The sequence below is a fragment of the Halictus rubicundus genome, chromosome 10 (assembly GCF_050948215.1).
Source record: "Halictus rubicundus isolate RS-2024b chromosome 10, iyHalRubi1_principal, whole genome shotgun sequence".
Classification (NCBI taxonomy): Eukaryota; Metazoa; Arthropoda; class Insecta; order Hymenoptera; family Halictidae; genus Halictus; species Halictus rubicundus.
In genome coordinates, this window is record NC_135158.1 from 4,098,736 (window position 1) to 4,115,381 (window position 16,646).

General features: G+C 44.6%; 1 protein-coding gene across 3 annotated transcripts in view; it reads left to right on the forward strand.

Moving 5' to 3' along the window:
- The window catches only part of Snu (ABC-type transporter snustorr), a 59,935-nt gene that overhangs the window by 38,055 nt on the left and 5,234 nt on the right, over nucleotides 1–16,646 (forward strand). For all 3 annotated transcript variants that reach the window (XM_076794883.1, XM_076794884.1, XM_076794885.1), the window contains 4 exons: nucleotides 8,230–8,487; nucleotides 10,859–11,173; nucleotides 11,653–11,760; nucleotides 15,461–15,554. In XM_076794883.1, coding sequence (XP_076650998.1) covers nucleotides 8,230–8,487; nucleotides 10,859–11,173; nucleotides 11,653–11,760; nucleotides 15,461–15,554 — 775 coding nt within the window. The remainder of the gene's footprint in view (nucleotides 1–8,229; nucleotides 8,488–10,858; nucleotides 11,174–11,652; nucleotides 11,761–15,460; nucleotides 15,555–16,646) is intronic.

Sequence of the window (16,646 nt, forward strand, 5' to 3'; positions counted from 1 at the left end):
GATTCTCTTAGATAACACGTGGTCGATCATTCTCCCTCGAACGATACACAGCCGTATCAGAAATCCGTGTCGATCGTGACTAGACGGGAATGGACGGCTAACAAAACCTTATCGCGAACTATTATCCCTCCGTATTGATCGACGCTGTGCTCCTTCAATCCCAAAGAACACACAACGATAATTGCACCGTCTAACCCATTCTAACTTCTTCTTTTGCATCCTCTCAATTGAAAGCGTTTGCTTTCTAACCTTTCTTGGCGGTTTCCTGAAGAAAAAGGCCCGCTCTAGAGGTGTAAGTAGATTTTGCCGGATAGCTCAACTTGTTTGAATAAATTGAAAATTATTCACGAATGTCGGTAGGTTAATCGTCTCCCGAATTTTAGGAATTAGTCATAGATTAAAAATTCAATACTTTAGGTAGATTCTATAAATCTAAAATTCTATAACTTGTGTTCCTTCAAGACTCAATTTTTTCTATCCCTGTTTCTTCAAAATTTCTTAGGAGCTAATACGATAGATAAGAAATGCAAAATTAGTGTTGGAGATACCAGAAAGATAGCAAGAAAGATTATCTCATTTCGGGGGAGGGGGGAAAAAGTGCTCCGGTTGACGGGAGCCGGAACTTTTACTCGAGAAGAAATCATGAAACCCGACCGCGAGATCGATTAGTCTCGCCCGGGGATCTACAGGCGATCTAATTGAAACAACTTGGTTCCGTGGCGATGCGATTTTCCACGGCGATCGCCTAAGTGCAACGATCCTTCCTCGATCCCCGCCGCGCCGCGCCGTTGTTGTTCACGTTCCAGACGCGATTTAACGCATCGGTTGAGCGATCGTCGAACCTCGACGATGATTTGTCGCGAGCTGAACGCTTTCTAGCCCGTTGCGCAAAGAAGAAATGGGATTAGCCATTTGTGTCACACGATTAAAAAATCGAGCCGCTTTATCGCTCGAGATTATGGACGATTCGACAGTGAAAACGCGGCTGGCTTCGTTCCGCGAGAAGGTCGCGAATAAAAAGTAAACGAACAGCTGCTCTTCAAGATGGACACCCCTTCGCGGTAAATTAACTCTGTTGTTGCAGTGTGTTTGAAAGACGGAATTTATCAGACGCGTGAGCAATTGTTGAAAATTCGACAGTGAAAACGTGGCTGGTTTATTTTGCGAAAAAGTTGAGGGAATATTGCAAATTTCGGTTGGTCATAGTCGAACGGCCAAGGAAAACATCAAATAGAAATGCGTTAATGAAGATGATAGGGTAAAAATGCACCGAGAAAGTACTTAAATGCTCCGCTATTTTAAGTTTCACATTCTTCATTCATTCAACTCAGCCATGGTCGTTCAGAACCTTAATTAGCGAATTAATCACCGTTATGATGAAAGGCAAAGAATTAAAGGTGTGGCGATGATAACTACTACAGGATTAAATTACAGTCTCTTTGGGAGGGGTTATTAATAATAATATTAGACTCTGCTAATTTCAGTTTCACATTTTTCATTCACTTAATTCTGTTAGGGTCATCGAGATCCTCAATTAGCGAATTAATCAACGTCGTCAAGACCGAGAGGTGCGACAACGAGAGAGAGAGAGAGAGAGAGAGAGAGAGAGAGAGAGAGAGAGAGAGAGAGAGAGAGAGAGAGAGAGAAGAGAGAGAGAGGGTTTAATACATTAAAGTCGCCGGCTGTTGTCAATAATGCTTTCTGCTATTTTTAGTTTCACATTTTTCGAATTATCTTATCACTCTCTTTGAGCTTTGAGTGAATACCGCGACAAAAGGGGGTGTGTCAATGATCGAGAATACATAATTGAATTAAAGTTAATAGAAGTGTCTCCAATTAATGTGCACCAAGGTGTGTCGAAGGATTGAAGGATCCTCAGAGGATCTAGCGAAGAATTCTTCGAAGGCGTGAATCAGACTGTGAAACACCCGTTGCTCAGCTTTATTGCAAAAATGAGAGCGTTTGGAAAGGCAACGAAAGATCGCAGAAAGGCTGGTCACAGATAAATATTGTTAACCAAACCGAAAAATCTGACGTAATAGAAATCGTTAAGCATCGAGTCCCATTTCATTCTTGTTCGTTCGAATTGCAACACGAGATTACGTTCGCTTTAGTCAGCGTTCTTCGAAGAAATTTCACAAAATGGACGACGACCATAGGTTCGCAGGTAATTAATGAACAGCCCGTGAACGTCTACGTAGAAGAACGATCGAGGGAAAACCGAACCCGCGCATAAGCATCTATGTAACAATCGTTCTTTGTGTACTTAGGCTCCTTTCTTTATTAACGCCGCTCCACTGATTAGATGGTATCGTTGCAGCGACTGTTGCATGACGATGCGCCGCTTCGAATGCAATTATGAAACGACCGGGTGTGCGGTAATACTATTAGAGCCACACCGCTGTAACAATCGCCGATTAGGAAACATGTTCGATAATCAGCTGCCAACAATTACTGGATCGATTGTCGCGAAAATGATCCGAGAATTAATCATTCTGTCGCGTTACCGGGGTCTCGATCATTTTTCTCATGGCAATTGGCTCTGATACGTCAAAGAGGAGCGCGGCAATTATGCTACACATAGTAATAAGGGTCATTTTGTTTTAATATTATTCCTCATAATTTTTTCTGAAATTCCAAGTTATTGCATTCATGACGAAAGCATTTTAATGTTTTTTGCAGAGTGACTTCTTACATGGGGTGACGCCCTATTTTTCCCTATGAGATTGAACAAAACGTATATATTAAAACATATACACCAGGCTCCAAATTAAATAAGCTCCTAAGCCTTCGAACTCATAAACCAAGCTTGGAAATTGGAATCGTCAGCAAGAAAACAATGCGTCGTACTCGATCGTGGAATCCCACGCAATGACAAAGTGTCTCAGCCGATTAGCATAACTTACGGCCTCAGAATAACATATCAGCCGGCGATCCGGTGATTTTCAACGGAAAAACGACGAGGTTGAAGGTGAACCCCCCTCGCGTCCACAGTTGTTGGTCGGATAGTCGTTCAAGGATGCGTCCTCGGCGCTTGCGATCGGTCGGGTCCGCGTCGAAAGCGGACGGAAAGTCGATCCTTTCCCGAGAAAGCGTCGATCGGATAGAAAACGGGTCGGGCGGCGCAGCATCGGAGAATTCGAGTGTCGACCATGGCCCAGAAAACCGGCGGCTCACGTGGCCCGATGGTGTTTCCACACGCGTTCTCGCGGTACGTCGTCCTCCGGAATGCCAGAGGATTGCGCAATTTCAGTGAAGCCGAAGTCGAAGCCGAAGCCGATGCCGAAGCCGGTCGGGACGTCTCTTCGAAGTGATATTCGAATGCCAACCGCGCTGCCAATCGGCGTTGACAAATCTGACGTGTTGCGATTGGGACTCTGGGAACACTTGTGTCACCGGAAAGTGGGTCTCGAAGGGTCCTGCAGCTTGAAAGAGCCGGAAAGCTTTGGAACGCCTTGAGAATTTTTTTAGGATTTTTGAGAGCTTCGTATTGCTCCTGCAATTTTTTGGTGGGGTCTGTGAAGAGATTATGTGTCAAACAGAGGCTCACATGTCGGGGAATTAAGTACAGCGCTCGAAATATTCCCATACTGTTCCTTGATCGAGATCGATATTTAGAAAAAAATAGACACTTTGTACCTCGGTTTTTTGTCCGTCAATGTTACGAGTGTAATCGATTCAGCTTTCATAGTTCCCAAGTAAGATTTATGCCACGCTTCAATCGACTTGGCAGTTTCTTGTCGACTCGACTTTGCGTTCGATGAGTGATTTGGTACGCGTGCGCTCGGCGTCGTACAATTTAAATAATTGCAATGCGATTACATTAATTTCTACACTGCATTGAACGTGTTTCGAAAGCCGTTTCTTGTACCATTAATTTGGAGCAGCAGGAAAGTAATATCTGAAAACTTGCGACTCGCTTATCCACCTTATATTTAAATTGGCAATTATTCTAAACACTCTTTGCTTTACAGGGAATTGTGTTTGTCGTTTTCTGGTAGAAGCAAACCAAGGTTTTCGATGCTGTTGGTGTTTAAGTTTTTTAGTCTCGTGATTAAACTCCGTGTCTAGAAAGTTCCGGCGGGTGAATCGTTTTCGCGAAACCCCGACAACATGCAATTGAACCGTAATTCGAATTCGTCGGTCACGGTTGTTAGAGTTCATTATACCTATTCGACGATAAGGAGAATACCCGTGACGCGTGTCGCCGCAGACCGACTGCGGATTAAGTAATCTAACCGCGAATTAGGTCGGACTCATTCGGTCTGACTATTGCCGCCATTATCTACTTGCGCGTCCGACCGAATAACGCGCGGCTCGTACCACTGATGGGTGTCACTCGATCGATCCTTGTAATCGCGAATCAAACGCGATCCTCCCACAAATACCCTAAATCAATCTACTTTACTCGCTTACAAATAATCTGTAACTGGCTCTACATTGAATCAACCAATCATTAAATCAAAGCTTACATTGAACTATACATATCAAACAACTTGCTATCGGCAATTACATCATAATTTTGGAAGGTCTGCAGTCAATTGTTAAATATATGTATACCAAGCTATTGTAACAATAATTTCGTTCGGAATTATTATGTAAAAGAGGATTTTAATAGAGCGATAGAAACGCGGTCGTGCGTCGATTGCGCGAATGAGAAAAGGACGCGACAATGAAGCAAATTTCTCGATTGACACGTCACCTCGGAACGATTACTCGATCCTCGGAGGATCGAATGATAATGCTCGATGAATATTCATGGCCGGTAACACAACAGAAGAGTCATTTCCTCGTTTTATTCAAGCCGAGCGAGAGACGCGTGCCCCTCCGTGTCCCCATCGAATTCCACGCCGCTAATTATCAGCACGGCTGCCGATACTCGCACTGTGCCATTCACTCGGGTACAGGCCAAGTTGGTAGCTGCTTTCCCGATGGACCCAGGGACGCAACATAATGCTCCCAGGCCTCAGTCACTTTCCTGTTTCATCTGTCATCCGCCATCTTTCCCCTCGACGACAACTTACCACCAAATTACCTCGACAACCACTTTGCTTCGATCAATCCAGTTTCCCTTGACCCCTTAATGTTTTTATAAGCCCTGACATTTTCCCTTGAGTTCTTCAATTTTTTAATCCGTCCTACAACATTTCTCAAAATTAAGTTTCTCATGGTGCAACAATTGCCATCTGTATTTTTTGCTGGTCTCTACGATTTTTGCACAGGGTCTACGATATTTTTCTAGATTCTACGAGGTGTTAGTTGTGACCGCAGAATTTTTTTCCTAGCCGCTAGAATGTTTTGCATTCGACAGTCACTCGTTCGACGCGATCGCGAAGTCAACACACGATAATTTCGAAATCCATCGCGATACTGGTGATTGCCGGGGATTCGGTTAACGAAGATAATGAAGCGGTAACGGCGTCCCCGTAATTGTCCTGTAATTTCCGCGATGTGGGACGAAAGACAACGACTCCGACAAAAGGAAAACAGGACACGTGCGACAGAACGGATCGAGCGAAATACACGTGTACACGTAATGAAAGAATTTAACGATCGTTTTATATAACGAAATTTCAATTACAAATCCCGCGGTTCGAACCCGGACGGTTATGCGGCTATTATATTTTACGGTCCGGGGTCCTAAAAATTGTATCACGTAGAAATCAGTTTCGAGTTCTGATCTGCATCGATCGAAAAAACGATTTCGATACGTTGCACTTCGATCTTCAGTCGAAAACACGACCGGAATGTGTTTCTGTCAGTTATCCTCGATTTTCCTCAAATATATTGTATATTTAAAGTATTCGCATAATTCGCTGCTGGGTATACACGCTCGGAGAATTTCTCTAATCTCGACAGCATCGATATATTCTGTATGCGAGGAGCAGTGCAATCATGCTTCGCATTCGTGGCACGCGCGGCATGGAATTCCCTCGTTTCATCCTTAATCACAGGCGATATATCCTCGAAAAAAATCTGAATCAATGTCTATAGAACCTGCAACCTACTACAGTAAAGTCTTGCTCTAAGCCCATTCCTCGGGTCCGTGCTGTGACATAGATCGTGTAGGGCTTTCGAGATTCGATTACAAAAGTTGCACAGAACAACGTCCACTCACAACGTCACACTTTCCAACACGAACAGAAAATAACAAAGTATTTGATCGTATCCAGAAGCAGAAATTAATTATTAGGAGATGAAATGAATCGTGATACAATCCTAGTTTTCTGTAAAACGCAACCATTTTTATCTCGCGAGTAGATCTAATGGCATTTTAATGAGACAATGGAGATCGCGATCTCGCATTTCCATGCCGCCGGTTTCCGATTGTGTCGATCGATCGATCTCGCCAGGCGATCGTGGCAGCTGTAAAGAGAGATTCCCCGAGTAGAAACGTCTTCGTAGTCGCAGCTTTCTTCCGCGGTACGATATCTGCTCGCGGCGAGCGTTACGAAACGATCGGTTTGTTGACTTTTCCTCTTCGGATGCCGCGTGCGTTTCGCTGCCATTGCTACCAAGCTAGCAGCATGGCGCGGCGCGGCGGAACAACGTCGCGGGAACCACGTGAAAGCAGTCATCGATCAGCCGAATCGCGACCTTTCGCATCGAGATCGGTATCGCCGGTGCTCGACGGTTAAACGCTCCTTTCTTTCGCCGGATCTATCGTGATCTTACGCAATCATGCAAATTAGAGTTCCCGCAATCGCACAGCTGATCCAGCAGACCCTCCCGGATTCTCTGTTCCCAGAGAAGGAAACAATCGATCGTCGGGGCGAGAGAATCGCTTTCCGGGATATTTTCCAAACGCCTCGGATACTGATCGAGGAACCTGGTGCATCGGTAAACTGTTTGGAACCTGTTTCAAGTGATTTCCGCTGGCGTCCGTTGTTTCAGAGAGCATTGTATGCTTGGAATGGGAAAAATCAGACGGTGCTTGATAGACAATTTATTTCTGGAAGGAAAATTGATTTATACAAATTACTTTCTTATCGAAATATGTTGGACACGCGACCATGATTCGTTCCAGCTGAATAAATCGCGCAACAATCTAGTCCCCTCCAAGTCCGAGAAAACAATTTCGAACCTGAATAGTAACATGAAGATTACCGTGTTTCCTGTAGACAGCGATCCAGTAGCATGTAAATACTCTTCCTTTCGACGATGAACAAGCGGTATCGAACGTCAGCAACGTCGGCTACCTGCATCGGCAAGAAGAAGGGGGCAGTTTCGATTTCACTGGCGACGGTGAAAATGTCAACAGGATCTGTTAGGATCGCGGTGGGTCGTTTGCACGGCCTTGAGGCGGCGGTATTCCAGCCTCTACAGGAAACAACGGGCTTCGTTTCGGCGATACGTGAAGACGTGAGCCTTCTCCGTACATCTCCGTGTTCGAGAACCATGGTTGCCCAATGAGCCCCAGCAAGCGCGAGCGAAAAGAAAGCCGCTTTGTTGCGCAACCACGCACGATCGCTCTTTCTAAACCATGTTCGCGGCGCTGAGTCGACGCCAATGCGTCGGGACGCACCCTGGATGATTGAGGACCCGATTCTCAAACCTGATGCAGCTTCCTCGGTATCCATTGGCGTCGAAATCTGCAGAAACGCGGAAAACGCAAACAAGCGTCTTTACTTAGGGTGTTCATTAAGAATTTTGGGATGTGTATTCGAGAATACATGTTTTTAAAGTTTCAACTGAAATTATATCAGAGGCTGCTCGCTAATGTTACTAAATTTATTGTTATCAATTCATAAAAATGCAAAGATCCACGAAATTACAACGACAAATGTAAAAACAATAAAGCACGGGTAAATTCTTCGTGAACAAACCTGCCGAAACAATGAATCAGGAAGTACGACGATCCGGAACAATAGCGCCGCGGGTCGGGACCGACCCAGCCACCGCGCGTCGCTTAAACTGCACTTAGTTTTCACCTGGTGGGTAATCGCTCAGACAATTGGCGACCAATTCGAATCTCGACGCGGTTAATTAGCGGCGCTTTGTGTCACGTGAACTCGGGCGTCCCGTGAGAAACACGCGCATTGTGCGCGGTCGGTTCCGTTTCACTCGATTCCCAGCCGGTTCTCCGGCTTTTCCGGGGGATCGGAAACCGGTCGCGGAACAATGGGAGCAAATGGGAGCAAATGGATAAACTCCGGGGGACACCGAATATCGCGGTTACGTGAACGTTAACGTGGCTGATGTTTTTCTTTCCGTTTTTCCTGGTTCCAGTGACGGGACAGCAGGCGGCGGCGTCGGCGGCGTTCTGGTGAACGTGAACGCTCTGGGAACAATGCAGAACAACGCGGACAGCACGCTGGACGTGACGATCACGCCAAGCACGGTCCTGGCCACGCCAGGGTTGAACAACCCTGCGTGGAACAGGCAGCAGGCAGTCAGCGTCAGGCACGCGTTCAAAACCTATGGCAGCAGCAAGAATCCCAATCATGTGATACAGAACCTTAGCATGACCGTGGCCAAAGGCTCCATGTGAGTATCTCCTTTGGCGATCAGCATTTCAGCTCCTGGAAGCTACTCTTCCTTGTCAGTGCTCGATTTTTGTTCTTAGGAGTTACTCTTCCTTGGCGATCAGCATTTTAGGCCCTGGAAGTTACTCTTACTTCAGCGATTAGAATGTCAGCTCAGAAGCCATTTTGATATCTGAACAGTGGGAGAGCATCCTATCCCAGGATAATTCTTAGTTCATTTTTACTTGACAATTTGAATCTGCAATAATGCACAATTGTGATTTTGCAAAGCAGCTCGGTCCAGCACCTAGACAACTCGTAGACAATGAAACCCTTCCAAAATTTGTTCTCAGTACAACGCGGTTATTATCTTCCAACAGAATTTATTTCTAAAATTGCTGCTTCTAAATAAGTTTGACGAACGTTTCTTTTCAGGGGGTAAGGTAAATTAAATCCGTGCTGGGCTTTGTTAATAATAATTTTGTTCCATTTGATTCCATTATCACCATTCCAGCACCTGAACGCATAAACATCCGCGGATACCTGATTATTACCGTAACCACTATCTAGATTACTGTATGTATTATGTATAGGTTCTGTAATGATTGGACAGTTTACCAATTATTACTATAATTATTGCCTCCCAGGCAACGTAATCGTTCGACAAAAAACAAGAGCACCGAAAGATAAACCTGCAGACTGTACTTTGTTCTAGCTATCTTGTTTAAACCACGGAAAAACTAGTGCAAAAACAAACATTTCGCGTTGCGAAACGGCTCGAGAAACGCCGCAACGTTTCTTCTCATTGTTGCGTTAATGATAAAGCAGCGTGTAGTTCGCCGAATAAAATAATAAAGTGAAATTACAGTATTCCCCGCGACCCGGTAATTTCATAAACGTCCCCGCTAACGACGTAGATTCTCGCGCGATAAACGTGAAAGACAAGCGTGCCGATGAAAGAGCATGATTGTTTCTTTGTTGGCGAGCCCGTTGCTCGGAGGAAGTATTACTTAAAATAGATCCTTTTGTTTCCCAGATAATGTTACGTGCGAGGCTGGGATCGAGCCCGATCGAGTAATTTATCTTCGATCGAACGGTAGACGTCGGAGGCTGGAAACGAGTAATCCTTGATCGCGTTAATTGCTACACCTGCGGCACGCGATTAAACCTGTTCGCTGATCCTTAAACGACCTTAAACGACGGGCGGCGAATTGAGGAAAATGGAACGTTACGCGATCTTGCAATCGTCTTTTGCTTTCCATTCGAAAGGATCTATTTTAATCACGGTTCCGTAGATCTTGTCGATTCGATTCGTCGGATCACAGAAAAATTTTCGTCGAAGTTGATTTCCTGTGCGAAGAAATCTGCTTCAATTTTGATTGTGGCGGGGCGAAGCTCGGTTTCAAGGATAAAGGCGTTCGAAAGATCGACGGATCGGATCGATCGGGAATAGGGAAACGAGCGGAGGCTTTCTTAGAAAGCTACAAGGAACAGGATCAGTGGATCGTGACGATCTCTCGCAAGTACACGTGTTTTTCACGAGATCTTTCCCCGGCACCGCAGAATTATGCCCGAATTCCCATGGACATGCAAACACGTCGCGTTTCTACGGGTGGTTTCCGGCACGAAATAAATCGCGGAATGTCATTATCCTCATTATATAATTATTACGTCGCATTATCGTGGTCACTGTTACGAATGCCAGCTTTTCCACGGTATAAGGAGCGGACGTAACGCGAACGATTACATGAACAAACTTGCGTATGAATTTGGTGACTTCGATGACGGATACCGAGAGAACGTTCGCGTCGCCTTTGATGATTTACCCGGATCGTTATGGATCCGCGAGAGTACGCTCCTCGAATGCGTACAGAATCTGCTGGCTTCGTGAACAATGGAAAGTAATAAAAAATAATTAGCTGAGAATGACGATAGTTCGTCCAGCATGCTCGCATTAGAGCAAAGTCCAGGATACGTTCTACAGTAATATTTGTTGACTACGATTTTACATCGACTAGACATTTTTCTAATTCGATGGAACACTTTTTACAGCTTCTCAAAACTAAATTGATTCGTTAAGATTGCCTTTCCAATTGCCAGTTTAGAATTAATTGTAGAAACTTCATACTAATAGACTTTTGTTACACCGTTATGTGTCTTTCGGTGCTGGTAAAAAGTTTCTAGCTTATATAACGCAATTCCTGTTCCCGTTAAAAATGATTAGCAACGACTTGATTTTATCGATCCGAAGAATAAATTTCAGAGGGATTGAACTTCGAGAAGGGATTAGGAGAAAGTGAAATAAATTGGATCGGAAGATTGCGCGCGTACTTTTGGATCGAGATCGGAGCTCCGTGTCGGTATGATCGAATTATGTTTTGCTCCCCTTTTAGTTATGGACTGCTCGGCGCCAGCGGATGCGGTAAAACCACTCTTCTATCATGCATCGTCGGCCGAAGGCGATTGAACTCCGGCGAGATCTGCGTTCTCGGTGGCAAACCGGGCACAAAAGGCTCCGGGGTTCCAGGAAAAAGGGTCGGCTACATGCCACAGGAAATTGCCCTGTACGGGGAGTTCACGATCCGCGAGACCATGATGTATTTCGGCTGGATATACGGCATGTGCACCGCCGAGATCGTCGACAGGCTGCGATTTTTACTGCAGTTCCTCGACCTTCCCTCGCAGAACCGACTGGTCAAGAACCTCAGGTTCGTCGAACTCTTTTTATTACTGCAACCTCTTTACTGTTGTACGATTTTTAATCAATTTACTCTTGACTTTAATGAGCCATTTTACTGAAACTCACTCCAGGTCCTTTAGAAGCACTGTTTTCAGTTTTATTCGAGTTTACACCAATTTATTTTTCTTTCTAGTAAAAATCCTGTAAAAAGGATACTACATCTTGTTCGGACCTAACCCAGATCCCCCAGGATAAACGTTTTCATTTTAATTATGATTTTTACTCAATGATTTCTGCATTCTAATCAGCGTATATTTAAAAAGATTATAGAACGATGATTCTAAATAATTATCCTATCAAAAGTACCGTTCATCCTTTTGAGACCTAACCTAGACCCTCCAGGATCACTGTCCTTTATTTCCACACACAATTTTAAACTTCCATCTGTCGAATTTTTGGACGATGGACTAAAATTGTAATGGAACTGATTAATTTATTGTCTTGCAGTGGCGGTCAACAACGAAGAGTGTCCTTCGCAGTGGCCCTGATGCACGATCCAGAGCTTTTGATCCTCGACGAACCGACGGTCGGCGTGGATCCGTTGCTGCGGCAGAGGTGAGAATCGTTATAAATGATTCTCTCATTAATTTCGCGATGAAACGTGTGGATTCGCAAACGGGAATCCTCCGAAAATAGTAGAACCGAGAATAGTATAGCTCGAAGGCCAAGGTAGAATTGGGATCGCTTTAGAGCTGTTTTACAACGCCGCGGCGTTTAGAAAAATCGCCGCGAGAGAGTAAATCGCGCGTGACTATGGCTCTCGCGTTTGTTGCGCGGCGGAGATCATGCTTTTAGTGAAAGCAGTTCGTCGAATCAGAAAAATTCAGGATAGAGGTGGCTGAACGGGACAGCCTACTATTTTTAAACCCAATCGACCTTTCGTTATCGACGAACCGTGAAAATCGACTTGTTGACAAATGTCCGTCGTTGCCTCGGGCTGTCAAAGCCTCTCGAACAACTTTTTTTAGACAATTTTGTTGAAACATCGTTGTGCAACAACTTCTTCGAAAACCAGATGACCTGCTCCAGATAATTGCATCGGAAAAAAGACCGCAGCGAATGCAAATGACCGAACTCATATCCTTACACGTGCAACGTTGTTGTCGTGAGTTACGTTTCACTGTGGCTTGCGTAATGCATCGTTTGAAAGTTTGCACTCGCCGATCGAAAACTCGTAAAACTGAACCAGTTTTTAAGGATCCCCGATGATTGCCCGGTTATTAACAACGTTTCCATTCTCGAAAAAAGAAATGACGTCTATTCGGACGTTTCCTTCGATCGATCCACTAGGGAACAATTATTTAACCTAATGATTCTCACTTAGAAATATCGCTTCTCCCACCCAGTTCCTCCAGAGTGAAATAAAAATCAATTTCACCGACTGAACGTTTTCTCGGAACGAAATTCAGCTAAAAACGCCATAAATGTTCACTAACCGTTTTCTCGTGTCTTTGCACTATCTTGTATCTACACGCATTTCGACACTTCTAGTAAGCATAAATCAGTCCAAGCCACTTTCAGAAATTTTTCGTTGCGATCCTGTTGTCAGGATAAACCTAAGCAAACACACGGTTGGTCGTTAACTACCAAGCAATAATTAGAGCCTCGTAAAACTGTTCTCGCTTCCCGTATCAAAATAAGACCAAACGGGTCGCTTCGATATTAAGTATTAAGCATCGCAGTTTTCTTTCTCGGCTTCGAGACGATCGTTAAAACGTTCGGAAAAGTGGAGGAAATTCAGTGAAAATTCTCGAGTTGGCAATCCGGTGGAACCCGTATTATGAAATTACGAGGCCGGCCAATTACAGCGGAGAGGAATCTGGAAAATCGCGGTGCCCACCGTTTCGCGTCGTATTCGACTGGAATGTTCGCGATTTGCATTCCCGTTTATCGATTCGTTCGTTCGCCGCGGGTCAGGATAACACCTTCGTTGTCAGGCGCGATTTCCTGTTCTCGGGCCTCGGATCCACAATGGAGCCCGCTTTCGAACAATCCCCGACTGGTTATCTTCCTCGCCGGCCAAGGTGGAGCGTGGAAAACGTCGACGCTGCGTTGTCTTAACCTACTTGGACCGTGACGTGGCTCGGGGAATTTCGCAAGCGACACCTCGCCGCGTATTACGAGCTTAACGACAACGCCGATTGGAAAAATCTCCGCTGGCTCAATCAGCGCCAATTACCCGGCGAAAGTAAAATTTCGAATCGGCGTGCAAACCAGCGAGAGATTTTCCTTGCACCGGTGTTAAAATAATTTTCCTCGCGGCTTGTTCGCTCGAATCAAGCTGAAGAAATTTTTATTCAGTGTTCGAGTTGGAATTTTTATAATGTTCATCATTCAGAAGTTTGTTTCGTTTGGCTGTAAATGACAGAAATAGAATGGTAGAACTAAAATTGTCTTGAAACGTGCATGCGGTAAGACCTCTAATTTGAGACTGGTTTCAACTTCGGAGAGGTCGTCAATCTTTGGGAATTTATTATAGGGAAACCATCGAACTTACGCAGTCGTAGTTTTGCACACATGTTTCTACATGCCTGGACCAGTACTCTAAATTTGTGCTAGCAATAATATGGAATAGTTCCAAAGATACAGCTGAGTTTTAGTGCAAGCGTCCGTAAATGAAAATGGTTCTACGTTGAAGACACTTCCGAGAAAATCATGCACTTTTGAAGATTTATCGTGAGGAAACTATTAAATTTACACACTTGATATTTGGCAGATATATTCTATCATCTCTGGACCAATACTGTAAATTTTTATAAGTTATAAGTCACCTCAATGGACAATAAAAAAATTCATGAAACGCTAATGGTTTGAAAGGTGACCATTTTCGTTGGAGACTTGCAGAGAACGGTAACTCTTAGCGTACAATAAGGAAACGGTAGGATGCTCATACATGGAAGCGAGAATAATGGAAGAAAGGATGCCGGGTTACCCACGACAAGACCATCGGGCATTTTGACTGGAAAGTCAAACGGCGACAAGGGGAGGGCTAATTAGCCGCGAGAAAGTTCGCGGCGCGATATTATTCGCTCGTTCCTCTCGGCGCTTCCTCGGGTCAACGCGTGTGCAACCTAAGTTCGCGCACGATCAGCGAGAAGTTTACGAGCGCTCGTGTTCCATTCGCGGTCTCTCGAAATCGAAGTTTCCTCGCGCGCGGCTGTTCGTCGCGGGCTAGGAAAATTCATGGCTTCCGCGGCTCGTTTGCTCGCTCGCTTTCTCGATTACGATTCTGTTGATCCGAATCGGCCGGCTGAAACGAGCTGCTCTCCACGATTATTGTTACGTATTAGCGAACATTCCTCCGCTTCTTTTCACCTGGACACGACGCTTTTAGGAACACGTCGGCTGCAATTATTAGACCGTGCATCGTTATGCAAATAAAGACGATGCGTCCAGGCTTTTTCGTTAATTGGCCTCCGGTGAAAAGTTACACTTTCTTCCGAGAGGATGACCAGCCATGATAAAATAGTCTTCTTTACATTCATTTTTGTTCATTCAGGGCGCGCGAGAGAGAGAGAGAGAGAGAGAGTTGCACTTTTTCTATCGAGAGTTTTGTCTGGCCTCATACGAAGTCTAAAATCGATCGAGGTTCAGTATTATTTATTTTATTGAGTTTTATTGATTGAAATGTACGAGGTAATTCTCTTTTCGTTGGCAACTTTGTCCACTAATTGGTCATTTTGTCTGATCACAAGCAAGATAAAGAATAAAGCATTTTTATTGACTGGAAAAATGAAGAAATTACGTTTTTCATTGACCGTTTTGCTCATTCCTGAAGAAGGTAAAATGTGCATCAAACTTAGCCTGTTTTCTTACTAATTGTAAGTCTCGTTACTTGGAGTGGGCGAGGACAATTCCTTGTTTCGTTGACAGTAGATGAACCAACGCTGGTACGTTTCCATAAATTTTTTAATTAAAACGATTATAAAAATGCTGTCGGATCATGAATAAGAGAAATCGCTTTTTCACCAATTCGCCCGCGTTCTAATGGCGAGAAAGTGATGTTCTTCATCCAGAACTCTGTGTACCTCGAAACAAAATGCAGAAGCCCTGAAACCTTCGTTAACGTTCGCGTTTAATTGCGTTTATTACGCCGGCGCGTGTTACGAACGCGTAAAATCCGCGATCTATTAATTACAATTAGAAAGTGCGGAATAAATTTGTCGCCGGAAAACGGCGGGAACGGTGTCGTTTGAAATCGTGCCGAAGAACGACGAAGAATCGAAAGTAATCTGCGGACCTTTCTCGATTGCAGTATCTGGAACCACCTGGTCCAAATCACCAAAGATGGCAACAAAACCGTCATTATCACGACCCACTACATCGAGGAGGCCCGGCAGGCGCACACGGTACAGTAAACTTGCGTAACCGGAATATTCGGACGGCCATGTTCTTGATGCACATGTGAGAACGCGGCCCGCGCGCGATGCGACCGGCTACATACTATGGCGTGTAATCATCTCGCATTAAGATTGCGCAATCGCGAATTTTTCTCGTGTTTTATATTCGGTGAAAATTATTCGGTCGGAACAGCGGCGGGACGAGGAGGAAACGAAGAAACGCACGGCGGCGTGGCCGGCGATTACGCTTGCGTTTCTATTCTATAGAAATTACACGAGCGGCTCCGTTGGAGCGATTATTAGGCAATCGGAGACGGATAATTGTCCGATTGACAAATTGTAGGTCGATGGCTCCGCGTTTCGCGACGTCCTCTCGCGAGCCGCTGCTTTTCCGTCTGGTCTCCGGCCAGAAACCTTAAGCTGCGTACTCACTAACATAGGAAATATTTATTAAACTAACATAATCTGAAGAACGTTTTGGATTCGATTTTTTTAAGAAGATTTTATGCACTTGTGACGACACCGAGTAGATGATATTTGAAACAGTACATCACAGGATATCTGTATACTATAACTTAATACTATGCTTGAATCAAGGCATCAATTTTTATTTGGTCCATGTCTGGTGCAGAAAGAAATTTTGGAAAGATGAAACAGAAATCTTTAATTTTTCGCTTGCATTCCATGCCTCTTCTGCATATCCGAAGCATATGCTTGTTTGTGGATAGCTATCAGGAGGTTGCTTCTTTCTGGACAAAACTGAACTGAAAAGCTACTCGGGACATCGAAACGCAGGCCTGCGGTGACTGGTGCATTCGGGTTGACTATCCTCTAATTGGCTGGTGTTCTCGGCCATTACTTGTCGCGTCAATTACAGGTCTCTGTTTGTTTTCCGACGTCCGTGGATTACCGTTCTGAAACCTCGGCTGTCGTCCGATAGCCTCATTGGCGCGCGATGTCCGGAAGCGAAATCGTTTCTCGCGTCCATCTGCTCCTACCAGAAAAACGCACTCGAAAATGATCAAAGTTAGAAAAATTGTTTTATTAACCCTTTGCACTCGATTACCCAGTCTAATTGGAAAAGAACATCGTTTGCAGTAG